This window comes from Mobula hypostoma, chromosome 2 (assembly GCF_963921235.1).
Source record: "Mobula hypostoma chromosome 2, sMobHyp1.1, whole genome shotgun sequence".
Lineage (NCBI taxonomy): Eukaryota > Metazoa > Chordata > Chondrichthyes > Myliobatiformes > Myliobatidae > Mobula > Mobula hypostoma.
In genome coordinates this window covers 164,505,362-164,532,216 of record NC_086098.1, presented here as the reverse complement: position 1 = coordinate 164,532,216, position 26,855 = coordinate 164,505,362, and the positions used below count along the sequence as shown (strand labels likewise).

General features: G+C 53.2%; 1 protein-coding gene across 1 annotated transcript in view; it reads left to right on the top strand.

The window, feature by feature from the left end:
* LOC134342635 (DENN domain-containing protein 3-like) overlaps window positions 1–26,855 on the top strand; it is a 182,460-nt gene that overhangs the window by 46,534 nt on the left and 109,071 nt on the right. The window contains exons 3-5 of the mRNA XM_063040994.1: window positions 15,190–15,427; window positions 19,547–19,662; window positions 21,702–21,835. Coding sequence (XP_062897064.1) covers window positions 15,190–15,427; window positions 19,547–19,662; window positions 21,702–21,835 — 488 coding nt within the window. The remainder of the gene's footprint in view (window positions 1–15,189; window positions 15,428–19,546; window positions 19,663–21,701; window positions 21,836–26,855) is intronic.

Sequence of the window (26,855 nt, the reverse complement as noted above, 5' to 3'; positions counted from 1 at the left end):
ATGAGTTTACTATTCCATACACCAGGAACCTCTGGTACAGAGGTGTTCCCAGCTCCGCGGAGTTCTCAGCCAGCAGTGGGAAAGTACAGGTAGTCCAGGGAGGATGGGTCCGTGCTCGGGATCTGGACTCGGGGTCAGTGAGGAGAGATGGAACAGTTTCACTTGTTCTATCACCTCCTCCCGATAATCATCGTTTCTACTGAAGTTTGCTCTCTTGATCCCATGGAATGAAACATCTCCAATATTTCATATTCCTATTATCAGGCTTTAGAACAGAGCAATCACAATTTTCTCAGCAATGCTGGGACTTGCTTTCTCCTTCCATCTGCCAGTATCCTTGTTCTCTTCACCATGCTGTGACTGTGCAAGTCCTTGCAATTCCCGTTTCCTTGAAGCCTTGTGTTCCCTCCTCCAGCCTGTGCCCGTGGCTCATCTCAGACTCTCATTTGGCTTTGGCTTTGCTTGGCTGACCCTTCCTCAAGACTTTGGCTCTCTTGAACTTTTTCTGAGTCCGCCTGTCCTGCCTGCTGAGGCCTCTCCTCGAGTCTTCCTGTCCTACCTGCCGAGGTCTCTCCTCGAGTCTTCCTGCCCCATCTGCCGAGGTCTCTCCTCGAGTCTTCCTGCCCCATCTGCTGAGGCCTCTCCTCGAGTCTTCCTGTCCAACCTGCTGAGGCCTCTCCTCGAGACTTCCTGTTCTACCTGCCGAGGTCTCTCCTCGAGTCTTCAATCCCCACCTGCCAAGGTTTCTCCTCGAGTCTTCCTGTCTAACCTGCTGAGGCCTCTCCTCGAGTCTTCCTGTCCTACCTGCCGAGGTCTCTCCTCGAGTCTTCCTGTCCAACCTGCCGAGGTCTCTCCTCGAGTCTTCCTGTCCTACCTGCCGAGGTCTCTCCTCGAGACTTCCTGCCCCACCTGCCCAGGTTTCTCCTCGAGTCTTCCTGTCCTACCTGCCGAGGTCTCTCCTCGAGTCTTCCTGCCCCATCTGCCGAGGTCTCTCCTCGAGTCTTCCTGCCCCATTTGCCGAGGTCTCTTCTCGAGTCTTCCCGTCCTACCTGCCGAGGTCTCTTCTCGAGTCTTCCTGTCCTACCTGCCGAGGTCTCTCCTCGAGTCTTCCTGCCCCATCTGCCGAGGTCTCTTCTTGAGTCTTCCCGTCCTACCTGCCGAGGTCTCTCCTCAAGTCTTCCTGTCCTACCTGCCGAGGTCTCTCCTCAAGTCTTCCTGTCCTACCTGCCGAGGTCTCTTCTCGAGACTTCCTTCCCCACCTGCCAAGGTTTCTCCTCGAGTCTTCCTGTCCTGCCTGCTGAGGCCTCTCCTCGAGACTTCCTGTCCTACCTGCCAAGGTCTCTCCTCGAGTTTTCCTGCCCCATCTACCGAGGTCTCTTCTCGAGTCTTCCTGTCCTGCCTGCTGAGGCCTCTTCTCGAGACTTCCTACCCCATCTGCCGAGGTCTCTCCTCGAGTCTTCCTGCCCCATCTGCTGAGGCCTCTCCTCGAGTCTTCCTGTCCAACCTGCTGAGGCCTCTCCTCGAGACTTCCTGTCCTACCTGCCGAGGTCTCTCCTCGAGTTTTCCTGTCCTGCCTGCTGAGGCCTCTCCTCGAGTCTTCCTGCCCCATCTGCCGAGGTCTCTTCTCGAGTCTTCCTGTCCTACCTGCCGAGGTCTCTCCTCGAGTCTTCCTGCCCCATCTGCCGAGGTCTCTCCTCGAGTCTTCCTGTCCAACCTGCTGAGGCCTCTCCTCAAGACTTCCTGTCCTACCTGCCGAGGTCTCTTCTCGAGACTTCCTGCCCTACCTGCCGAGGTCTCTCCTCAAGTTTTCCTGCCCAATCTGCCGAGGTCTCTCCTCGAGTTTTCCTGCCCCATCTGCCGAGGTCTCTCCTCGAGTCTTCCTGCCCCATCTGCCGAGGTCTCTCCTCGAGTCTTCCTGCCCCATCTGCCGAGGTCTCTTCTCGAGTCTTCCTGTCCTACCTGCCGAGGTCTCTCCTCGAGTCTTCCTGCCCCATCTGCCGAGGTCTCTTCTCGAGTCTTCCTGTCCTACCTGCCGAGGTCTCTCCTCGAGTCTTCCTGTCCAACCTGCCGAGGTCTCTCCTCGAGTCTTCCTGTCCTACCTGCCGAGGTCTTTCCTCGAGACTTCCTGCCCCACCTGCCCAGGTTTCTCCTCGAGTCTTCCTGTCCTACCTGCCGAGGTCTCTCCTCGAGTCTTCCTGCCCCATCTGCCGAGGTCTCTCCTCGAGTCTTCCTGTCCAACCTGCTGAGGCCTCTCCTCAAGACTTCCTGTCCTACCTGCCGAGGTCTCTTGTCGAGACTTCCTGCCCTACCTGCCGGGGTCTCTCCTCGAGTTTTCCTGACCCATCTGCCGAGGTCTCTCCTCGAGTCTTCCTGCCCCATCTGCCGAGGTCTCTCCTCGAGTCTTCCTGCCCCATCTGCCGAGGTCTCTCCTCGAGTCTTCCTGTCCTACCTGCCGAGGTCTCTCCTCGAGTCTTCCTGCCCCATCTGCCGAGGTCTCTCCTCGAGTCTTCCTGACCTGCCGAGGTCTTCCTCGAGACTTCCCTACCTGCCGAGGTCTCTCCTGAGTTCCTGCCCCACCTGCCCAGGTTTCTCCTCGAGTCTTCCTGTCCTACCTGCCGAGGTCTCTCCTTGAGATTCCTGCCCCACCTGCCAAGGTTTCTCTCTCGAGTCTTCCTGTCCTAGTCTTCCTGTCCTGCCTGCTGAGGCCTCTCCTCGAGACTTCCTGTCCTACCTGCCGGGGTCTCTCCTTGAGTTTTCCTGCCCCATCTGCCGAGGTCTCTTCTCGAGTCTTCCTGTCCTACCTGCCGAGGTCTCTCCTCGAGTCTTCCTGCCTAACCTGCTGAGGCCTCTCCTCGAGACTTCCTGTCCTACCTGCCGAGGTCTCTTCTCGAGACTTCCTGTCCTACCTGCCGGGGTCTCTCCTTGAGTCTTCCTGCTCCATCTGCCAAGGTCTCTTCTTGAGTCTTCCTGTCCTACCTGCCGAGGTCTCTCCTCGAGACTTCCTGCCCCACCTGCCAAGGTTTCTCCTCGAGTCTTCAATCCCCACCTGCCAAGGTTTCTCCTCGAGTCTTCCTGTCCAACCTACTGAGGCCTCTCCTCGAGACTTCCTGTCCTACCTGCTGAGGACTCTTCTCGAGTCTTCCTGTCCTACCTACCGAGGTCTCTCCTCAGTCTTCCTGCCCCATCTGCCAAGGTCTCTTTTCGAGTCTTCCTGTCCTACCTGCTGAGGTCTCTCCTCGAGTCTTCCTGTCCTACCTGCCGAGGTCTCTCCTCGAGTCTTCCTGTCCTACCTGCTGAGGTCTCTCCTCGAGTCTTCCTGTCCTACCTGCCGAGGTCTCTCCTCGAGACTTCCTGCCCCACCTGCCCAGGTTTCTCCTCGAGTCTTCCTGTCCTACCTGCCGAGGTCTCTCCTCGAGACTTCCTGCCCCACCTGCCCAGGTTTCTCCTCGAGTCTTCCTGTCCTGCCTGCTGAGGCCTCTCCTCGAGACTTCCTGTCCTACCTGCCGGGGTCTCTCCTTGAGTTTTCCTGCCCCATCTGCCGAGGTCTCTTCTCGAGTCTTCCTGTCCTACCGGCCGAGGTCTCTCCTCGAGTCTTCCTGTCCAACCTGCTGAGGCCTCTCCTCGAGACTTCCTGTCCTACCTGCCGAGGTCTCTTCTCGAGACTTCCTGTCCTACCTGCCGGGGTCTCTCCTTGAGTCTTCCTGCTCCATCTGCCAAGGTCTCTTCTCGAGTCTTCCTGTCCTACCTGCCGAGGTCTCTCCTCGAGTCTTCCTGCCCCATCTGCCGAGGTCTCTCCTCGAGTCTTCCTGCCCCATCTGCCGAGGTCTCTCCTCGTGTCTTCCTGTCCAACCTGCTGAGGCCTCTCCTCAAGACTTCCTGTCCTACCTGCCGAGGTCTCTTCTCGAGACTTCCTGTCCTACCTGCCGGGGTCTCTCCTTGAGTCTTCCTGCTCCATCTGCCAAGGTCTCTTCTTGAGTCTTCCTGTCCTACCTGCCGAGGTCTCTCCTCGAGACTTCCTGCCCCACCTGCCAAGGTTTCTCCTCGAGTCTTCAATCCCCACCTGCCAAGGTTTCTCCTCGAGTCTTCCTGTCCAACCTGCTGAGGCCTCTCCTCGAGACTTCCTGTCCTACCTGCTGAGGACTCTTCTCGAGTCTTCCTGTCCTACCTACCGAGGTCTCTCCTCAAGTCTTCCTGCCCCATCTGCCAAGGTCTCTTTTCGAGTCTTCCTGTCCTACCTGCTGAGGTCTCTCCTCGAGTCTTCCTGTCCTACCTGCCGAGGTCTCTCGTCGAGTCTTCCTGTCCTACCTGCTGAGGTCTCTCCTCGAGTCTTCCTGTCCTACCTGCCGAGGTCTCTCCTCGAGACTTCCTGTCCTACCTGCCAAGGTCTCTCCTTGAGTCTTCCTGTCCTCCCTGCCGAGGTCTCTCCTCGAGACTTCCTGTCCAACCTGCCGAGGTCTCTCCTCGAGACTCCCTGCCCCATCTGCTGAGGTCTCTCCTCGAGTCTTCCTGTCCTACCTGCTGAGGTCTCTCCTCGAGTCTTCCTGCCCCATCTGCCGAGGTCTCTCCTCGAGTCTTCCTGCCCCATCTGCTGAGGCCTCTCCTCGAGTCTTCCTGTCCAACCTGCTGAGGCCTCTCCTCGAGACTTCCTGTCCTACCTGCCGAGGTCTCTCCTCGAGTTTTCCTGTCCTGCCTGCCGAGGTCTCTCCTCGAGTCTTCCTGCCCCATCTGCCGAGGTCTCTTCTCGAGTCTTCCTGTCCTACCTGCCGAGGTCTCTCCTCGAGTCTTCCTGCCCCATCTGCCGAGGTCTCTCCTCGAGTCTTCCTGCCCCATCTGCCGAGGTCTCTCCTCGAGTCTTCCTGTCCAACCTGCTGAGGCCTCTCCTCAAGACTTCCTGTCCTACCTGCCGAGGTCTCTTCTCGAGACTTCCTGCCCTACCTGCCGAGGTCTCTCCTCAAGTTTTCCTGCCCAATCTGCCGAGGTCTCTCCTCGAGTTTTCCTGCCCCATCTGCCGAGGTCTCTCCTTGAGTCTTCCTGCCCCATCTGCCGAGGTCTCTTCTCGAGTCTTCCTGCCCCATCTGCCGAGGTCTCTTCTCGAGTCTTCCTGTCCTACCTGCCGAGGTCTCTCCTCGAGTCTTCCTGCCCCATCTGCCGAGGTCTCTTCTCGAGTCTTCCTGTCCTACCTGCCGAGGTCTCTCCTCGAGTCTTCCTGTCCAACCTGCCGAGGTCTCTCCTCGAGTCTTCCTGTCCTACCTGCCGAGGTCTTTCCTCGAGACTTCCTGCCCCACCTGCCCAGGTTTCTCCTCGAGTCTTCCTGTCCTACCTGCCGAGGTCTCTCCTTGAGTCTTCCTGCCCCATCTGCCGAGGTCTCTCCTCGAGTCTTCCTGTCCAACCTGCTGAGGCCTCTCCTCAAGACTTCCTGTCCTACCTGCCGAGGTCTCTTCTCGAGACTTCCTGCCCTACCTGCCGAGGTCTCTCCTCGAGTTTTCCTGCCCCATCTGCCGAGGTGTCTCCTCGAGTCTTGCTGCCCCATCTGCCGAGGTCTCTTCTCGAGTCTTCCTGCCCCATCTGCCGAGGTCTCTTCTCGAGTTTTCCTGTCCTACCTGCCGAGGTCTCTCCTCGAGTCTTCCTGCCCCATCTGCCGAGGTCTCTTCTCGAGTCTTCCTGTCCTACCTGCCGAGGTCTCTCCTCGAGTCTTCCTGTCCAACCTGCTGAGGTCTCTCCTCGAGTCTTCCTGTCCTACCTGCCGAGGTCTGTCCTCGAGACTTCCTGCCCCACCTGCCCAGGTTTCTCCTCGAGTCTTCCTGTCCTACCTGCCGAGGTCTCTCCTCGAGACTTCCTGCCCCACCTGCCCAGGTTTCTCCTCGAGTCTTCCTGTCCTGCCTGCTGAGGCCTCTCCTCGAGACTTCCTGCCACACCTGCCAAGGTTTCTCCTTGAGTCTTCAATCCCCACCTGCCAAGGTTTCTCCTCGAGTCTTCCTGTCTAACCTGCTGAGGCCTCTCCTCGAGTCTTCCTGTCCTACCTGCCGAGGTCTCTCCTCGAGTCTTCCTGTCCAACCTGCCGAGGTCTCTCCTCGAGTCTTCCTGTCCTACCTGCCGAGGTCTCTCCTCGAGACTTCCTGCCCCACCTGCCCAGGTTTCTCCTCGAGTCTTCCTGTCCTACCTGCCGAGGTCTCTCCTCGAGTCTTCCTGCCCCATCTGCCGAGGTCTCTCCTCGAGTCTTCCTGCCCCATTTGCCGAGGTCTCTTCTCGAGTCTTCCCGTCCTACCTGCCGAGGTCTCTTCTCGAGTCTTCCTGTCCTACCTGCCGAGGTCTCTCCTCGAGTCTTCCTGCCCCATCTGCCGAGGTCTCTTCTTGAGTCTTCCCGTCCTACCTGCCGAGGTCTCTCCTCAAGTCTTCCTGTCCAACCTGCCGAGGTCTCTCCTCAAGTCTTCCTGTCCTACCTGCCGAGGTCTCTTCTCGAGACTTCCTTCCCCACCTGCCAAGGTTTCTCCTCGAGTCTTCCTGTCCTGCCTGCTGAGGCCTCTCCTCGAGACTTCCTGTCCTACCTGCCAAGGTCTCTCCTCGAGTTTTCCTGCCCCATCTGCCGAGGTCTCTTCTCGAGTCTTCCTGTCCTGCCTGCTGAGGCCTCTTCTCGAGACTTCCTACCCCATCTGCCGAGGTCTCTCCTCGAGTCTTCCTGCCCCATCTGCCGAGGTCTCTCCTCGAGTCTTCCTGCCCCATCTGCTGAGGCCTCTCCTCGAGTCTTCCTGTCCAACCTGCTGAGGCCTCTCCTCGAGACTTCCTGTCCTACCTGCCGAGGTCTCTCCTCGAGTTTTCCTGTCCTGCCTGCTGAGGCCTCTCCTCGAGTCTTCCTGCCCCATCTGCCGAGGTCTCTTCTCGAGTCTTCCTGTCCTACCTGCCGAGGTCTCTCCTCGAGTCTTCCTGCCCCATCTGCCGAGGTCTCTCCTCGAGTCTTCCTGCCCCATCTGCCGAGGTCTCTCCTCGTGTCTTCCTGTCCAACCTGCTGAGGCCTCTCCTCAAGACTTCCTGTCCTACCTGCCGAGGTCTCTTCTCGAGACTTCCTGCCCTACCTGCCGAGGTCTCTCCTCAAGTTTTCCTGCCCAATCTGCCGAGGTCTCTCCTCGAGTTTTCCTGCCCCATCTGCCGAGGTCTCTCCTTGAGTCTTCCTGCCCCATCTGCCGAGGTCTCTTCTCGAGTCTTCCTGCCCCATCTGCCGAGGTCTCTTCTCGAGTCTTCCTGTCCTACCTGCCGAGGTTTCTCCTCGAGTCTTCCTGTCCAACCTGCTGAGGCCTCTCCTCGAGACTTCCTGTCCTACCTGCTGAGGACTCTTCTCGAGTCTTCCTGTCCTACCTACCGAGGTCTCTCCTCAAGTCTTCCTGCCCCATCTGCCAAGGTCTCTTTTCGAGTCTTCCTGTCCTACCTGCCGAGGTCTCTCGTCGAGTCTTCCTGTCCTACCTGCTGAGGTCTCTCCTCGAGTCTTCCTGTCCTACCTGCCGAGGTCTCTCCTCGAGACTTCCTGTCCTACCTGCCAAGGTCTCTCCTTGAGTCTTCCTGTCCTCCCTGCCGAGGTCTCTCCTCGAGACTTCCTGTCCAACCTGCCGAGGTCTCTCCTCGAGACTCCCTGCCCCATCTGCTGAGGTCTCTCCTCGAGTCTTCCTGTCCTACCTGCTGAGGTCTCTCCTCGAGTCTTCCTGCCCCATCTGCCGAGGTCTCTCCTCGAGTCTTCCTGCCCCATCTGCTGAGGTCTCTCCTCGAGTCTTCCTGTCCAACCTGCTGAGGCCTCTCCTCGAGACTTCCTGTCCTACCTGCCGAGGTCTCTCCTCGAGTTTTCCTGTCCTGCCTGCTGAGCCCTCTCCTCGAGTCTTCCTGCCCCATCTGCCGAGGTCTCTTCTCGAGTCTTCCTGTCCTACCTGCCGAGGTCTCTCCTCGAGTCTTCCTGCCCCATCTGCCGAGGTCTCTCCTCGAGTCTTCCTGCCCCATCTGCCGAGGTCTCTCCTCGAGTCTTCCTGTCCAACCTGCTGAGGCCTCTCCTCAAGACTTCCTGTCCTACCTGCCGAGGTCTCTTCTCGAGACTTCCTGCCCTACCTGCCGAGGTCTCTCCTCAAGTTTTCCTGCCCAATCTGCCGAGGTCTCTCCTCGAGTTTTCCTGCCCCATCTGCCGAGGTCTCTCCTTGAGTCTTCCTGCCCCATCTGCCGAGGTCTCTTCTCGAGTCTTCCTGCCCCATCTGCCGAGGTCTCTTCTCGAGTCTTCCTGTCCTACCTGCCGAGGTCTCTCCTCGAGTCTTCCTGCCCCATCTGCCGAGGTCTCTTCTCGAGTCTTCCTGTCTTACCTGCCGAGGTCTCTCCTCGAGTCTTCCTGTCCAACCTGCCGAGGTCTCTCCTCGAGTCTTCCTGTCCTACCTGCCGAGGTCTTTCCTCGAGACTTCCTGCCCCACCTGCCCAGGTTTCTCCTCGAGTCTTCCTGTCCTACCTGCCGAGGTCTCTCCTTGAGTCTTCCTGCCCCATCTGCCAAGGTCTCTCCTCGAGTCTTCCTGTCCAACCTGCTGAGGCCTCTCCTCAAGACTTCCTGTCCTACCTGCCGAGGTCTCTTCTCGAGACTTCCTGCCCTACCTGCCGAGGTCTCTCCTCGAGTTTTCCTGCCCCATCTGCCGAGGTGTCTCCTCGAGTCTTGCTGCCCCATCTGCCGAGGTCTCTTCTCGAGTCTTCCTGCCCCATCTGCCGAGGTCTCTTCTCGAGTTTTCCTGTCCTACCTGCCGAGGTCTCTCCTCGAGTCTTCCTGCCCCATCTGCCGAGGTCTCTTCTCGAGTCTTCCTGTCCTACCTGCCGAGGTCTCTCCTCGAGTCTTCCTGTCCAACCTGCTGAGGTCTCTCCTCGAGTCTTCCTGTCCTACCTGCCGAGGTCTTTCCTCGAGACTTCCTGCCCCACCTGCCCAGGTTTCTCCTCGAGTCTTCCTGTCCTACCTGCCGAGGTCTCTCCTCGAGACTTCCTGCCCCACCTGCCCAGGTTTCTCCTCGAGTCTTCCTGTCCTGCCTGCTGAGGCCTCTCCTCGAGACTTCCTGCCACACCTGCCAAGGTTTCTCCTTGAGTCTTCAATCCCCACCTGCCAAGGTTTCTCCTCGAGTCTTCCTGTCTAACCTGCTGAGGCCTCTCCTCGAGTCTTCCTGTCCTACCTGCCGAGGTCTCTCCTCGAGTCTTCCTGTCCAACCTGCCGAGGTCTCTCCTCGAGTCTTCCTGTCCTACCTGCCGAGGTCTCTCCTCGAGACTTCCTGCCCCACCTGCCCAGGTTTCTCCTCGGTCTTCCTGTCCTACCTGCCGAGGTCTCTCCTCGAGTCTTCCTGCCCCATCTGCCGAGGTCTCACCTCGAGTCTTCCTGCCCCATTTGCCGAGGTCTCTTCTCGAGTCTTCCCGTCCTACCTGCCGAGGTCTCTTCTCGAGTCTTCCTGTCCTACCTGCCGAGGTCTCTCCTCGAGTCTTCCTGCCCCATCTGCCGAGGTCTCTTCTTGAGTCTTCCCGTCCTACCTGCCGAGGTCTCTCCTCAAGTCTTCCTGTCCAACCTGCCGAGGTCTCTCCTCAAGTCTTCCTGTCCTACCTGCCGAGGTCTCTTCTCGAGACTTCCTTCCCCACCTGCCAAGGTTTCTCCTCGAGTCTTCCTGTCCTGCCTGCTGAGGCCTCTCCTCGAGACTTCCTGTCCTACCTGCCAAGGTCTCTCCTCGAGTTTTCCTGCCCCATCTGCCGAGGTCTCTTCTCGAGTCTTCCTGTCCTGCCTGCTGAGGCCTCTTCTCGAGACTTCCTACCCCATCTGCCGAGGTCTCTCCTCGAGTCTTCCTGCCCCATCTGCCGAGGTCTCTCCTCGAGTCTTCCTGCCCCATCTGCTGAGGCCTCTCCTCGAGTCTTCCTGTCCAACCTGCTGAGGCCTCTCCTCGAGACTTCCTGTCCTACCTGCCGAGGTCTCTCCTCGAGTTTTCCTGTCCTGCCTGCTGAGGCCTCTCCTCGAGTCTTCCTGCCCCATCTGCCGAGGTCTCTTCTCGAGTCTTCCTGTCCTACCTGCCGAGGTCTCTCCTCGAGTCTTCCTGCCCCATCTGCCGAGGTCTCTCCTCGAGTCTTCCTGCCCCATCTGCCGAGGTCTCTCCTCGAGTCTTCCTATCCAACCTGCTGAGGCCTCTCCACAAGACTTCCTGTCCTACCTGCCGAGGTCTCTTCTCGAGACTTCCTGCCCTACCTGCCGAGGTCTCTCCTCAAGTTTTCCTGCCCAATCTGCCGAGGTCTCTCCTCGAGTTTTCCTGCCCCATCTGCCGAGGTCTCTCCTTGAGTCTTCCTGCCCCATCTGCCGAGGTCTCTCCTCGAGTCTTCCTGCCCCATCTGCCGAGGTCTCTTCTCGAGTCTTCCTGTCCTACCTGCCGAGGTCTATCCTCGAGTCTTCCTGCCCCATCTGCCGAGGTCTCTTCTCGAGTCTTCCTGTCCTACCTGCCGAGGTCTCTCCTCGAGTCTTCCTGTCCAACCTGCCGAGGTCTCTCCTCGAGTCTTCCTGTCCTACCTGCCGAGGTCTTTCCTCGAGACTTCCTGCCCCACCTGCCCAGGTTTCTCCTCGAGTCTTCCTGTCCTACCTGCCGAGGTCTCTCCTTGAGTCTTCCTGCCCCATCTGCCGAGGTCTCTCCTCGAGTCTTCCTGTCCAACCTGCTGAGGCCTCTCCTCAAGACTTCCTGTCCTACCTGCCGAGGTCTCTTCTCGAGTCTTCCTGCCCTACCTGCCGAGGTCTCTCCTCGAGTTTTCCTGCCCCATCTGCCGAGGTGTCTCCTCGAGTCTTGCTGCCCCATCTGCCGAGGTCTCTTCTCGAGTCTTCCTGCCCCATCTGCCGAGGTCTCTTCTCGAGTTTTCCTGTCCTACCTGCCGAGGTCTCTCCTCGAGTCTTCCTGCCCCATCTGCCGAGGTCTCTTCTCGAGTCTTCCTGTCCTACCTGCCGAGGTCTCTCCTCGAGTCTTCCTGTCCAACCTGCTGAGGTCTCTCCTCGAGTCTTCCTGTCCTACCTGCCGAGGTCTTTCCTCGAGACTTCCTGCCCCACCTGCCCAGGTTTCTCCTCGAGTCTTCCTGTCCTACCTGCCGAGGTCTCTCCTCGAGACTTCCTGCCCCACCTGCCCAGGTTTCTCCTCGAGTCTTCCTGTCCTGCCTGCTGAGGCCTCTCCTCGAGACTTCCTGCCACACCTGCCAAGGTTTCTCCTTGAGTCTTCAATCCCCACCTGCCAAGGTTTCTCCTCGAGTCTTCCTGTCTAACCTGCTGAGGCCTCTCCTCGAGTCTTCCTGTCCTACCTGCCGAGGTCTCTCCTCGAGTCTTCCTGTCCAACCTGCCGAGGTCTCTCCTCGAGTCTTCCTGTCCTACCTGCCGAGGTCTCTCCTCGAGACTTCCTGCCCCACCTGCCCAGGTTTCTCCTCGAGTCTTCCTGTCCTACCTGCCGAGGTCTCTCCTTGAGACTTCCTGCCCCACCTGCCAAGGTTTCTCCTCGAGTCTTCCTGTCCTGCCTGCTGAGGCCTCTCCTCGAGACTTCCTGTCCTACCTGCCGGGGTCTCTCCTTGAGTTTTCCTGCCCCATCTGCCGAGGTCTCTTCTCGAGTCTTCCTGTCCTACCTGCCGGGGTCTGTCCTTGAGTCTTCCTGCTCCATCTGCCAAGGTCTCTTCTTGAGTCTTCCTGTCCTACCTGCCGAGGTCTCTCCTCGAGACTTCCTGCCCCACCTGCCAAGGTTTCTCCTCGAGTCTTCAATCCCCACCTGCCAAGGTTTCTCCTCGAGTCTTCCTGTCCAACCTGCTGAGGCCTCTCCTCGAGACTTCCTGTCCTACCTGCTGAGGACTCTTCTCGAGTCTTCCTGTCCTACCTACCGAGGTCTCTCCTCAAGTCTTCCTGCCGCATCTGCCAAGGTCTCTTTTCGAGTCTTCCTGTCCTACCTGCTGAGGTCTCTCCTCGAGTCTTCCTGTCCTACCTGCCGAGGTCTCTCGTCGAGTCTTCCTGTCCTACCTGCTGAGGTCTCTCCTCGAGTCTTCCTGTCCTACCTGCCGAGGTCTCTCCTCGAGACTTCCTGTCCTACCTGCCAAGGTCTCTCCTTGAGTCTTCCTGTCCTCCCTGCCGAGGTCTCTCCTCGAGACTTCCTGTCCAACCTGCCGAGGTCTCTCCTCGAGACTCCCTGCCCCATCTGCTGTGGTCTCTCCTCGAGTCTTCCTGTCCTACCTGCTGAGGTCTCTCCTCGAGTCTTCCTGCCCCATCTGCCGAGGTCTCTACTCGAGTCTTCCTGCCCCATCTGCTGAGGCCTCTCCTCGAGTCTTCCTGTCCAACCTGCTGAGGCCTCTCCTCGAGACTTCCTGTCCTACCTGCCGAGGTCTCTCCTCGAGTTTTCCTGTCCTGCCTGCTGAGGCCTCTCCTCGAGTCTTCCTGCCCCATCTGCCGAGGTCTCTTCTCGAGTCTTCCTGTCCTACCTGCCGAGGTCTCTCCTCGAGTCTTCCTGCCCCATCTGCCGAGGTCTCTCCTCGAGTCTTCCTGCCCCATCTGCCGAGGTCTCTCCTCGAGTCTTCCTGTCCTACCTGCTGAGGCCTCTCCTCAAGACTTCCTGTCCTACCTGCCGAGGTCTCTTCTCGAGACTTCCTGCCCTACCTGCCGAGGTCTCTCCTCAAGTTTTCCTGCCCAATCTGCCGAGGTCTCTCCTCGAGTTTTCCTGCCCCATCTGCCGAGGTCTCTCCTTGAGTCTTCCTGTCCCATCTGCCGAGGTCTCTTCTCGAGTCTTCCTGCCCCATCTGCCGAGGTCTCTTCTCGAGTCTTCCTGTCCTACCTGCCGAGGTCTCTCCTCGAGTCTTCCTGCCCCATCTGCCGAGGTCTCTTCTCGAGTCTTCCTGTCCTACCTGCCGAGGTCTCTCCTCGAGTCTTCCTGTCCAACCTGCCGAGGTCTCTCCTCGAGTCTTCCTGTCCTACCTGCCGAGGTCTTTCCTCGAGACTTCCTGCCCCACCTGCCCAGGTTTCTCCTCGAGTCTTCCTGTCCTACCTGCCGAGGTCTCTCCTTGAGTCTTCCTGCCCCATCTGCCGAGGTCTCTCCTCGAGTCTTCCTGTCCAACCTGCTGAGGCCTCTCCTCAAGACTTCCTGTCCTACCTGCCGAGGTCTCTTCTCGAGACTTCCTGCCCTACCTGCCGAGGTCTCTCCTCGAGTTTTCCTGCCCCATCTGCCGAGGTGTCTCCTCGAGTCTTGCTGCCCCATCTGCCGAGGTCTCTTCTCGAGTCTTCCTGCCCCATCTGCCGAGGTCTCTTCTCGAGTTTTCCTGTCCTACCTGCCGAGGTCTCTCCTCGAGTCTTCCTGCCCCATCTGCCGAGGTCTCTTCTCGAGTCTTCCTGTCCTACCTGCCGAGGTCTCTCCTCGAGTCTTCCTGTCCAACCTGCTGAGGTCTCTCCTCGAGTCTTCCTGTCCTACCTGCCGAGGTCTTTCCTCGAGACTTCCTGCCCCACCTGCCCAGGTTTCTCCTCGAGTCTTCCTGTCCTACCTGCCGAGGTCTCTCCTCGAGACTTCCTGCCCCACCTGCCCAGGTTTCTCCTCGAGTCTTCCTGTCCTGCCTGCTGAGGCCTCTCCTCGAGACTTCCTGCCACACCTGCCAAGGTTTCTCCTTGAGTCTTCAATCCCCACCTGCCAAGGTTTCTCCTCGATTCTTCCTGTCTAACCTGCTGAGGCCTCTCCTTGAGTCTTCCTGTCCTACCTGCCGAGGTCTCTCCTCGAGTCTTCCTGTCCAACCTGCCGAGGTCTCTCCTCGAGTCTTCCTGTCCTACCTGCCGAGGTCTCTCCTCGAGACTTCCTGCCCCACCTGCCCAGGTTTCTCCTCGAGTCTTCCTGTCCTACCTGCCGAGGTCTCTCCTTGAGACTTCCTGCCCCACCTGCCAAGGTTTCTCCTCGAGTCTTCCTGTCCTGCCTGCTGAGGCCTCTCCTCGAGACTTCCTGTCCTACCTGCCGGGGTCTCTCCTTGAGTTTTCCTGCCCCATCTGCCGAGGTCTCTTCTCGAGTCTTCCTGTCCTACCTGCCGAGGTCTCTCCTCGAGTCTTCCTGTCCAACCTGCTGAGGCCTCTCCTCGAGACTTCCTGTCCTACCTGCCGAGGTCTCTTCTCGAGACTTCCTGTCCTACCTGCCGGGGTCTCTCCTTGAGTCTTCCTGCTCCGTCTGCCAAGGTCTCTTCTTGAGTCTTCCTGTCCTACCTGCCGAGGTCTCTCCTCGAGACTTCCTGCCCCACCTGCCAAGGTTTCTCCTCGAGTCTTCAATCCCCACCTGCCAAGGTTTCTCCTCGAGTCTTCCTGTCCAACCTGCTGAGGCCTCTCCTCGAGACTTCCTGTCCTCCCTGCTGAGGACTCTTCTCGAGTCTTCCTGTCCTACCTACCGAGGTCTCTCCTCAAGTCTTCCTGCCCCATCTGCCAAGGTCTCTTTTCGAGTCTTCCTGTCCTACCTGCTGAGGTCTCTCCTCGAGTCTTCCTGTCCTACCTGCCGAGGTCTCTCGTCGAGTCTTCCTGTCCTACCTGCTGAGGTCTCTCCTCGAGTCTTCCTGTCCTACCTGCCGAGGTCTCTCCTCGAGACTTCCTGTCCTACCTGCCAAGGTCTCTCCTTGAGTCTTCCTGTCCTCCCTGCCGAGGTCTCTCCTCGAGACTTCCTGTCCAACCTGCCGAGGTCTCTCCTCGAGTCTTCCTGCCCCACCTGCCAAGGTCTCTCCTCGAGTCTTCCTGTCCTACCTGCTGAGGTCTCTCCTCGAGTCTTCCTGTCCTTCCCGCCAAGGTCTCTCCTCGAGTCTTCCTGCCCCACCTGCCAAGGTCTCTGCTCGAGTCTTCCTGTCCTACCTGCCGAGGTCTCTTCTTGTGCCTCTCCTGGCCTCGACAAGACTAACATGGTGGCATAGTGGTTAGCACGACGCTGTTCCAGCTCAGGATGTCAGAGTTCAGAGTTCAGTCCAGGGCACCCTCCTCATGGAACGGGTGCCCTGGTTTTCTCCCACTGGCCACAGACGTACTGGGTAGGTACTGGTCATTGTGAATTGTCCGGTGATTAGGTTAGGGTTAAACAGAGTGTTGGGGGCTGCTGGGACAGCACTGCTCAAAGGGCCAGAAGAGTGCTCCGTGTCGTATCGTTGAATTGACATGTTCTGCCACAAACTATGGTTTCTTACTTCCTGATGTTTTATCTTTTGAAGGATATACAACACAATGGCTCTGAAGCCTCTGATGCGTCACCTGAGGTGCTGTCCATTTACACACCACCCTTCATCAGCGCTCAGTCCAGTTCCGAGACCTGCAGGAACAATACAGAGGGTACCACTGGGCCAGATCTCCCATCGGGCCAACCCTTCAGCAGCGTGGAACTCCCGAAGGAGCACCTCAGAATTCCAAAGGGAATCGACCTGTGTGGGCTGCCAGAGCTGTGTTTCCCAGGTGAGGGAGTTCAAAACCATCGGTCTAGGTCAAATGGGACGGGCAGGCAGAGTGCAGAGGACTCAAAATAATCAAAATAGAACATACATGGTAAATGGCAGGGCATTGAAGAATGCAGTAGAACAGAGGGATCTAGGAATAATGGTGCATAGTTCCCTGAAGGTGGAATCTCATGTGGATAGGGTTGTGAAGAAAGCTTTTGGTATGCTGGCCTTTATAAATCAGAGCATTGAGTATAGGAGTTGGGATGTAATGTTGAAATTGTACAAGGCGTTGGTGAGTCCAAATTTGGAGTATTGTGTACAGTTTTGGTCACTGAATTATAGGAAAGATGTCAACAAAATAGAGAGAGTACAGAGAAGATTTACTAGAATGCTGCCTGGGTTTCATCACCTAAGTTACAAAGAAAGGTTGAACAAGTTAGTTCTTTATTCTTTGGAACGTAGAAGGTTGAGGGGGTACTTGATAGAGGTGTAGTATTTAAAATTATGAGGGGGATAGATAGAGTTAACACGGATAGGCTTTTTCCATTGAAAGGGGGGAGATTCAAACAAGAGGACATGAGTTGAGAGTTAAAGGGCAAAAGTTTAGTGGTAACATGAAGGGGAACTTCTTTACTCAGAGAGTGATAGCTGTGTGGAACGAGCTTCCAGCAGAAGTGGTTGAGGCAGATTCGATGTTGTCATTTGAAGTTAAATTGGACAGCTATATGGACAGGGAAGGAATGGAGGGTTATGGGCTGAGTGCAGATCGGTGGGACTAGGTGAGAGTAAGAGTTCACCTAGTCTTGTCACGAGATGGCCTGTTTCCGTGCTGTAATTGTTGTATGGTTATATAGGACAGGACGAATGGGGGTCTGGGGGTTGCAGGAAGCAGTCAGAGGGGCTTGGCCTATATTAATTAGCTGTTTGCTGCAACTCACCCACCTTCCCTCAGTCCCTTTCCCCTCAGAGTGTTGTGCATTAAAGGAATGGGCGTCATAGGATAAAACAACATTCACAGGCCCTTCAGCCCATCTGCTCCATGTCAACCAAAGTTCCCATCTAAGTTATCCCTTTTGCTCACATTTTCCCCAAATCCCTCTAAATCAAGAGTTCTCAACCTTTTTTATGGACCCCCTACCATAAACCGAGGGTCCGTGGGCCCAGGTTGGGAACCCCTGGTCTAAACCTTTTCTATCCACATCCCGGTGTAAGTGTTGGTAAGGTCACTGCTTCAATCTCTTCTCTAGAACCTTGTTCCATATATGGACCACCCTCAGAATGGAAAAGCTGTCCCTTGCGTCCCTTGTCAATCTTTAACCCCTCATCTTAAACGTGTGCCCTCTAATTTTTGATTCGCTTTCCCTGGGGAAAAGGTCTGTGTGTATTTACCCCACCTACACTCCTCCTGACTTTATACACCTCTGTCAGATCACTAAACCTCACACCCATCAGCCCTACTTTGAACTTGACCCTTTTGAAATTGGCCCAGCATTAACACAGCCCCACGGTCTGCTGGCGCCGACAGGTGGTGGGAATGGCTTGTCCTGTACGTAGGCCGACCCAAGGAAGGGGTGGACAGGATGAAGGCCCTCTCCATTGTCCATGCTTGTCAGGCCAGTTTCAGACCCTCCCCCCAAGCCATGACCACAGGACAGCTAACAACCCCACCCCATACTGGGCCACGATGGGAACTTCCCTGAAGCTGTCTCTATAGAGACGTAATTAGGTTAGCTGGCACCGATTTGTGTGGGGAAACTGACCAGGGAGAAAACTGTGTGTTCCCAACATTCACCTGATAAAGCCCACCCACCCCCACCCACCAGGGTTTAACACCTCACGATTTGTCCCTTGCCCATCAAGAGTCGAGTCGAGTCAAGTCAAGTTGAGTCAAGTCAAGTCACTGTTTATTGTCATTTCGACCATAACTGCTGCTACAGTACACAGTAAAAACGAGGCAATGTTTTTCAGGACCATGATGCTACATGAAACAATACAAAAACTACACTGAACTACGTAAAACAACACAAAAACTACACTAGACTACAGACCTACCCAGGACTGCATAAAGTGCACAAAACAGTGCCGGCATTACAATAAATAATAAACAAGACAATAGGCACAGTAGAGGGCAGTAGGTTAATGTCCTTGAACAGTACGTTGTCAGGTTTCAGACTGGATGTTGACCCAAGAGGACAGTGTAGAGCCTCTGTTGAGAACTCCCACCTCAGGAGCAAATGTTTGCAGCCTGCCCACCACAGCTCTGGTTGAAGGGACCACCAGGGTTCAGTGTCACAGAATGGCACTGGAACTGAAAGGGTTAACAGGTAATGAGAAACAGCTGTTACAAACCTGCACTCTCTCCCTCAAAGGCCACAAGGGTCTGTGGGTCTGCTGAGAAGACCATCAGACATAGTGACAGAATTAGGCCATTCGGCCCATCAAGTCTTTGCAACGATTCCATCATGGCTGATTTATTTTCCCTTTCTCCTGCCTTCTCCTGTAGCCTTTAACACCCTTAATATTCAAGAACCTCTCGACCTCCACTTTAAATATACTCAATGACCTGGCCTCCACAGCTATCTGTGGCAATGAATTCCATAAATTCGCCATCCTCTGGCTAAAAAAATTCCTCTTCATCTCTGTTCTAAATGGACATCCTTGTATTCTGAGGCTGTGATCCTCAAAGGCAGGGTAGGTGGATCTGTTTTTGAGAAGCGGGGCAGAGAGCTGTGGAGTCACAGCGTGGGCTTAAGGTATTGAATGCCCCTTCATGTTCCCATAGGTCCCCCTCCCCCGTTTCTTGCTTCCAACCCTCATCACTTACAGAGGGAGAGTTTGGACAACTAACAACCTGCAGGAGGGCCTCAACATTGGTGGAAGGAGAGGACTGCTCACTCCCTTGTCCCTAGACAATTCCTTGTCCTCACTCCCACCAGATGCTGCTCAATCCAGTGGCTTGTGGATTGATCCAGATTCCAGTGTCTGCTGTCCCTGCTGTCTTCATTTGGACAATGTTTCTGGAGCCACAGTAATCGGGTGGTGGAAAGATGGTGGTCTTATGGTCTTATTACAGATGGACAGAGAACTCTGACCCTGGTGCTGTGTTATGTGGGTAGGATGGAGGGTGAGATTTGTTGACACTAGTACCTGTCCAAAGTTGATGAATCTCTGTAGCTGTGGGAACTTGGGAAACCAGACATCAAATAAGAAGAATCTGGATTATTCATTTGTCTCCCCTCTCTTCATACCTGCCCCTCATCATCTCTCTAATTTCTCTGTGTCCATCTCACCCCCATCGCAACCTCCACTCTTCATCTCTCTCCTCCGCTCTCTGTCCCTGCTTCAATCTGACTCTCTCTGTCTCTCCCTTTCACCCTCGCTTATTCACTCTCTCCCTCATGTTCTTCCTTTTTCACTTTCTCTGTGTTTCCCACTCCTTTTTTTTATTCTTTCTGTCCCTCCCCACCCTTCTCCTGCGTCTAATTCTGACTCTCGCTTTCCCTCCATCTTCTTGTCGATATTTCTATTAATCTGTTGCCTGTTGCTCTTCTGCTTCCCTCTGCCTTTATATGTGTCTCCAAATCTCTCTGTCAATCTATCGTTCACTCTTCCCACCCACCCCTTTTTCTTTCTCTCCCTCACCCCTCTTTCTCTCTTCTCTCATTCTCTCTCTCTGTGCTTCCCTTTCTAACTTTGGTCTATTTGAATGTGATTCATTCTCATTCTCCCCCTCCCCCTCCCTTCCCACTCTATTCCTCCCTCTCCCCTCTCTCCCCTCTCTCCCCTCTCTCCCCTCCCTCCCCTCTCTCCCCTCTCTCCCCTCCCTCCCTCTCCCTCCCTCTCTCCCCCTCTCCCTCTCTCCCTCCCTCTCACTCCCCTCTCTCCCCTCTCCCCCTCTCCCTCTCCCTCCCTCTCCCTCCCTCTCTCTCCCCCTCTCCCCCTCTCTCCCTCTCCCTCTCCCCCTCTCCCCCTCTCCCTCTCCCTCCCTCTCCCTCCCTCCCCCCTCTCTCCCTCTCCCTCTCCCCTCTCTCCCCTCTCCCCCTCTCCCCTGTCCCCCCTGTCCCCCCTCTGCCCCCTCTCCCTCGCTCCCTCTCCCCCTCTGCCTCTCCCTCCCTCCACTGCTGCACCTTCCCAGATGGATTTCAGCTGGACACTGATGGAAGAGAGGATTCCTTCCACTTCCTCGTGCTGACGGATATTCTGGGTGACCGACAGCACGGTGTGGTGCTTCAGGTGTACCGAGAGATCAAGGTGAGGACTGCAATGTCACCGTTTCTTCGGACACTGGTCCCTTTGCGATGCTCAAAGACAGTGAGCCGTTCCTCTCGAGGTCGGGATTTCTGAAATCAGTTTGGGAATGTTCAGAGACAGAGGAAGGGAAATTGGGATAGAACTTGCTGTTACTGAACTGTGCAGGGAATTTGAACTTTGGTAGAAAGAATAAAGAGGTAGAATACTTTCTAAATGGAAAGAAAACCAGAGGCAGGAGAATGGAGTTGAGAGGAATAATAAACCTGCCATGATGGGCCGAATGGCCTAGTTGTGCTCCTATGTCTTATGGTTTAAATTTATTATCAAGGTACATATCTGTCATCATATACCAGCCTGATGCGTAGTGTCTAATGGCATTCACAGTATATACAACATATTTAAAAAGCAAACCAATTGATAATGATGAATAAATAAGCAATAAATATTAAGAACATGAGATGAAGAGTCCTTGAAAGTGAATCTATAGGTTGTGGGGACATTTCAGTGATGGGGTGAGTGAAATTGAGTGATGTTATCTCCTCTCGTTCAAGAGCCTGATGGTTGAGGGTTCATAATTGTTCCTGAATCTAGTGATGATGAGGGTGGGGAGCCCAGAGCAAGGTGGGGGATTGGGTACTTTGTGGGATTGGAACCTGGTATTCTCCCTCTGTTCTTGCAGCTACCATTGGCTGGGATCTATAGGGCCATTGGCCCTCACGTTGCCAGGTTGAGATGTCAGAATGTTGGCCCCACGTTGCCAGATTGAGGTGTCGGAGTGTTGGGCCCCACGTTGCCAGGTTGAGATGTCAGAGCATTGGGCCCCATGTTGCTAGGTTGAGGTGTCAGAATGTTGGCCCCACGTTGCCAGGTTGAGTTGGAGGAGCATCGGGCCCCACATTGCTATGTTAAGGAGCAGTTTTTGCCCTACAACCATTGGGCTCCTGAACCAACTTCACTTGCATCAGTACCGAACTGACTCAGCAGCCTGTGGACTGAATTTCAAGGACTCTGCAGTTCTTGTTCTCAATATTATTTGCTTACTTTTTTATTATTTCCACATTGGATATTCGTTGGTCTTTGGTTTATTGTGGGTTCTATTAAGTTTCCTTGCTCTCCTGTGGATCCCTGCAAGGAAATGAATCTCAAGGTTGTATTTGTCATACACATGTAATACCTGGGTTTAAGACCATGCTTTCTTTTATTGATCCAGTTACATTGTTGGGTACTTTATTTTCTTCAGATTTTCTCAAAATGCATTATCTGTTCCTTTAATTACATTATACAATTGAGTAACATACATCAAAGTTGCTGGTGAACGCAGCAGGCCAAGCAGCATCTATAGGAAGAGGCGCAGTCGACGTTTCAGGCCGAGACCCTTCGTCAGGCCTGAAACGTCGACTGCGCCTCTTCCTATAGATGCTGCTTGGCCTGCTGCGTTCACCAGCAACTTTGATGTATGTTGCTTGAATTTCCAGCATCTGCAGAATTCCTGTTGTATACAATTGAGTATCTCATTTTTGCTGTTTAAAATAAAAATTCAGTTGATTAAGTTGAATTAAATGGTTGAATTAGCCAATAGGCTTTGTCTTAGGAACATTCTAGCTACAGAACAGGTAAAAGAATAGGATGCCATTTTCTAGAGAGCGGGGGATTGTAGAAGGGAAAAAGAAATGGTAAATGAACGTCAGAGAAGAACAGAATTCATTTGGAAGGACGGATGCTGCTGTGGGAAAATCCTTGTGTAGACAACTTTCAGTTCGCTAGTTAGCGCACAGTGTTGGAGAATTTACCATGAGTGCCCACAAAACAGAATCTCAGGACTGTATATGGTGACATGTATGTACTTTGACTGTAAATTTACTTTGAACATTTTGCCTGTTAGTCTACCGAAAGCAACAGGCAGAGTTTTCCTGTGATTTGTGTGGTACTCTCGTCTGGCGGAGTGACCTCACCCTCCTTGGGAGGGGGCAGGGGGTGGTTAGTTTTCAGGAAGAGGAGGGGCAACTGCCACTGTCTGATGAAATGATTTTGCCCTGTAGGAGAGCAACCTGCATCCTGCAGAAACCCCGGAATCGGAGCCGGCAGCAGAAGCTGTCTGTCTGCGGGTCCCCTACGCCATCTGTGTGATTACCAAGTTCCCGTATTACACTGCGCTCAAGGACTGCCTCTCCTGGTAAGTGAACAGAAGATACACACAGAAACAGCATGGTAGCATGCTATTACAGTGCCAGCGACCCAGGTTCAATACCCACCACCGTCTGAAGGAGTTTGTACTTTCACCTGTGACTCCGTGCATTTCCTCCCACATTCCAAACACATACAGGCTAGAATAAGGCCTAATATCTCTGGTAAATGTCATGAAATTAGTTGATTTGCAGCAGCAATACATTCCAATACGCGATAAAAAACTGTATTACAATAAGAAATACATAGAGTGCAGTGCCTATAAAAACTATTCACCCCCCTCCTTGGAAGTTTTCATCTTTTATTGTTTTACAATATGGAAACACAGTGGATTTAATTTTGGCTTTTTTTTTACAATGATCAACAGAAAAATACTCTCGTGTCCAAGTGAAAACAGATCTCTACAAAGTGATCTAAGTTAGTTACAAATATAAAACACAAAATAATTGATAGCATAAGTATTCACCCTCTTTAATATAACACTGGTGCAGCCAGTTGGTTTTAGAAGTCACATAATTAGTGAAATGGAGATCAGCATGTGCAGTCAGGGTGTTTCAATTGATTATAGTAAAAATACACCTGTATCTGGAAAGTCTATGCTGGTGAGTCAGTATCCTGGCAAAAACTACACCATGAAGACAAAAGAACACTCCAAGCGACTCTGTGAAAAGGTTATTGAAAAGTACAAGTCAGGAGATGGATACGAGAAAATTTCCAAGTCACTGAAAATCCTTTGGAATACAGTTAACTGTAAATCTGCCTGGAACAGACCATCCCCAAAAACTGAGTGACCATGCAAGAAGCAGACTAGTGAGGGAGGCCACTAAGATACCTATGACAACCCTGGAGGAGTTACATAGAAACATAGAAAATAGGTGCAGGAGTAGGCCATTCGGCCCTTCGAGCCTGCACCGCCATTCAGTATGATCATGACTGATCATCCAACTCAGAACCCTGTACCAGCCTCCCCCCGATACCCCCTGATCCCTTTAGCCACAAGGGCCAAATCTAACTCCCTCTTAAATATAGCCAATGAACTGGCCTCAACTATTTCCTATGGCAGAGAATTCCACAGATTCACCACTCTCTGTGTGAAGAAGTTTTTCCTAATCTCGGTCCTAAAAGGCTTCCCCTTTATCCTCAAACTGTGACCCCTCGTTCTGGACTTCCCCAACATCGGGAAAAATCTTCCTGCATCTAGCCTGTCCAATCCCTTTAGGATTTTATATGTTTCAATAAGATCCTCCCTCAATCTTCTAAATTCCAACGAGTATAAGCCTAGTCGATCTAGTCTTTCATCATATGCAAGTCCTGCCATCCCTGGAATCAATCTGGTGACACACATCAAAGTTGCTGGTGAACGCAGCAGGCCAGGCAGCATCTCTAGGAAGAGGTACAGTCGACGTTTCAGGCCAAGACCCTTCGTCAGGACTAACTGAAGGAAGAGTGAGTAAGGGATTTGAAAGTTGGAGGGGGAGGGGGAGATCCAAAATGATAGGAGAAGACAGGAGGGGGAGGGATAGAGCCAAGAGCTGGACAGGTGATAGGCAAAAGGGGATACGAGAGGATCATGGGACAGGAGGTCCGGGAAGAAAGACAAGGGGGGGGGAACCCAGAGGATGGGCAAGGGGTATATTCAGTGGGACATCCCTCCTGTCAAATCCCTTACTCAATCTTCCTTCAGTTAGTCCTGACGAAGGGTCTCGGCCTGAAACGTCAACTGCACCTCTTCCTAGAGAAGCTGCCTGGCCTGCTGCGTTCACCAGCAACTTTTATGTGTGTTGCTTGAATTTCCAGCATCTGCAGAATTCCTGTTGTTTGCGTTTTTAAATTCACTACTGAGAAGCTTCTTCTGGTGATGCCTACACTGAAGAAGTTTAGATCCTCTCTTCGACGGGAGTTCAGTGAAACCATCTCTCACTGCTCCCCATCTGTAATTTCTTCGGCTCTTCAACTTTTCGACCACACTTTGACTCAGACTCACTATCACAGCCATATATCCTTTCTTGGCCATCCCTCTCCCTCCTGTCTTCTCCTATCATTTTGGATCTCCCCCTCCCCCTCCAACTTTCAAATCCCTTACTCACTCTTCCTTCAGTTAGTCCTGACGAAGGGTCTCGGCCTGAAACGTCGACTGCACCTCTTCCTAGAGATGCTGCCTGGCCTGCTGCGTTCACCAGCAACTTTTATGTGTGTTGCTTGAAATTCCAGCATCTGCAGAATTCCTGTTGTTTGCGTTATCAATCTGGTGAACCTTCTTTGTACTCCCTCTATGGCAAGGATGTCTTTCCTCAGATTAGGGGACCAAAACTGCACACAATACTCCAGGTGTGGTCTCACTAAGGCCTTGTACAACTGCAGTAGTACCTCCCTGCTCCTGTACTCGAATCCTCTTGCTATGAATGCCAGCATACCATTCGCCTTTTTCACCGCCTGCTGTACCTGCATGCCCACTTTCAATGACTGGTGTACAATGACACTTAGGTCTCGTTGCACCTCCCCTTTTCCTAATCGGCCACCATTCAGATAATAATCTGTTTTCCTGTTTTTGCCACCAAAGTGGATAACCTCACATGTATCCACATTAAATTGCATCTGCCATGAATTTGCCCACTCACCTAACCTATCCAAGTCACTCTGCATCCTCTTAGCATCCTACTCACAGCAAACTCTGCCGCCCTGCTTCGTGTCATCCGTAAACTTGGAGATGCTGCATTTAATTCCCTCATCTAAGTCATTAATATATAAATTGTAAACAACTGGGGTCCCAGCACTGAGCCTTGCGGTACCCCACTAGTCACTGCCAGCCATTCTGGAAAGATCCCGTTTATTCCCACTCTTTGCTTCCTGTCTGCCAACCAATTCTCTACCCACATCAGTACCATACCCCCAATACTGTGTGCTTTAAGTTTGCACACTAATCTCTTGTATGGGACCTTGTCAAAAGCCTTTTGAAAATCCAAATATACCACATCCACTGGTTCTCCCCTATCCACTCTACTAGTTACATCCTCAAGAAATTCTATGAGATTCATCAGACATGATTTTCCTTTCACAGATCCATGCTGACTTTGTCCGATGATTTCACCGCGTTCCAACTGTGCTGTTATCACATCTTTGATAACTGACTCGAGCATTTTCCCCACCACCGATGTCAGGCTAACCGGTCTATAATTCCCCGGTTTCTCTCTCCCTCCTTTTTTAAAAAGTGGGGTTACATTAGCCACCCTCTAATCCTCAGGAACTAGTCCAGAATCTAAAGAGTTTTGAAAAATTATCACTAATGCATCCACTATTTCTTGGGCTAATTCCTTAAGCACTCTGGGATGCAGACCATCTGGCCCTGGGGATTTATCTGCCTTTAATCCCTTCAATTTACCTAACACCACTTCCCTACTAACATGTATTTCCCTCAGTTCCTCCATCTCACTGGACCCTCTGTCCCCTACTATTTCCGGAAGATTATTTATGTCCTCCTTAGTGAAGACAGAACCAAAGTAGTTATTCAATTGGTCTGCCATGTCCTTGCTCCCCATAATCAATTCACCTGTTTCTGTCTGTAGGGAACCTACATTTGTCTTAACCAATCTTTTTCTTTTCACATTTCTATAAAAGCTTTTACAGTCAGTTTTTATGTTCCCTGCCAGTTTTCTCTCATAATCTTTTTTCCCCTTCCTAATTAAGGCCTTTGTCCTCCTCTGCTGGACTCTGAATTTCTCCCGGTCCTCAGGTGAGCCACTTTTTCTGGCTAATTTGTATGCTTCTTCGTTGGAATTGATACTATCCCTAATTTCCCTTGTCAGCCACGGGTGTACTACCTTCCTTGATTTATTCTTTTGCCAAACTGGGATGAACAATTGTTGTAGTTCATCCATGCGATCTTTAAATGCTTGCCATCGCATATCCACCGTCAATCCTTTAAGTGTCATTTGCCAGTCTCTCTTAGCTAATTCACATCTCATTCCTTCAAAGTTACCCTTCTTTAAGTTCAGAATCTTTGTTTCTGAATTAACTATGTCACTCTCCACCTTAATAAAGAATTCCACCATATTATGGTCACTCTTACCCAAGGGGCCTCTCACGACAAGATTGCTAATTAACCCTTCCTCATTGCTCAAAACCCAGTCTAGAATAGCCTGCTCTCTAGTTGGTTCCTCGACATGTTGGTTCAAAAAACCATCCTGCATACATTCCAAGAAATCCTCTTCCTCAGCACCCTTACCAATTTGGTTCACCCAATCTATATGTAGACTGAAGTCACCCATTATAACTGCTGTTCCTTTATTGCACGCATTTCTAATTTCCTGTTTAATACCATCCCCAACCTCACTACTACTGTTAGATGGCCTGTACACAACTCCCACCAGCCCCTTAGTGTTATGCAGCTCTACCCATATCGATTCCGCATCTTCCCGGCTAATGTCCTTCCTTTCTATTGCGTTAATCTCCTCTCTAACCAGCAATGCTACCCCACCTCCTTTTCTTTCGTGTCTATCCCTCGTGAATATTGAATATCCCTGAATGTTGAGCTCCCATCCTTGGTCACCCTGGAACCATGTCTCTGTGATCCCAACTATATCATATTCATTAATAACAATCTGCACTTTTAATTCATCCACCTTATTACGAATGCTCCTTGCATTGACACACAAAGCCTTACAAGCTTCAGTGGTTGAGATGGGAGACAACTGTTACCCAGGTGCTTCAGCAGTCGCAGCTTTATGAGAGAGTGGCAAAGAGAGAGCCACTGTTGGGAAAAAAGCTCACATGAAATCTTAGCTAGAGTTTGCCAGAAGGCATGTGGGAGACTCTGAAGTCAGCTGGAAGAAGATTCTATGTTCTGATGAAACCAAAATGAGCTTTTTGGCCATCAGACTAAATGCTATGTTTGGTGTAAGCCGAACACTGCACATCATCAAAAACACACTATCCCTGTCGTGAAGCATGGTGGTGGCTACATCATGCTGTGGGGATGCTTCACTGCAGCAGGTCCTGGGAGGCTTGTGAAG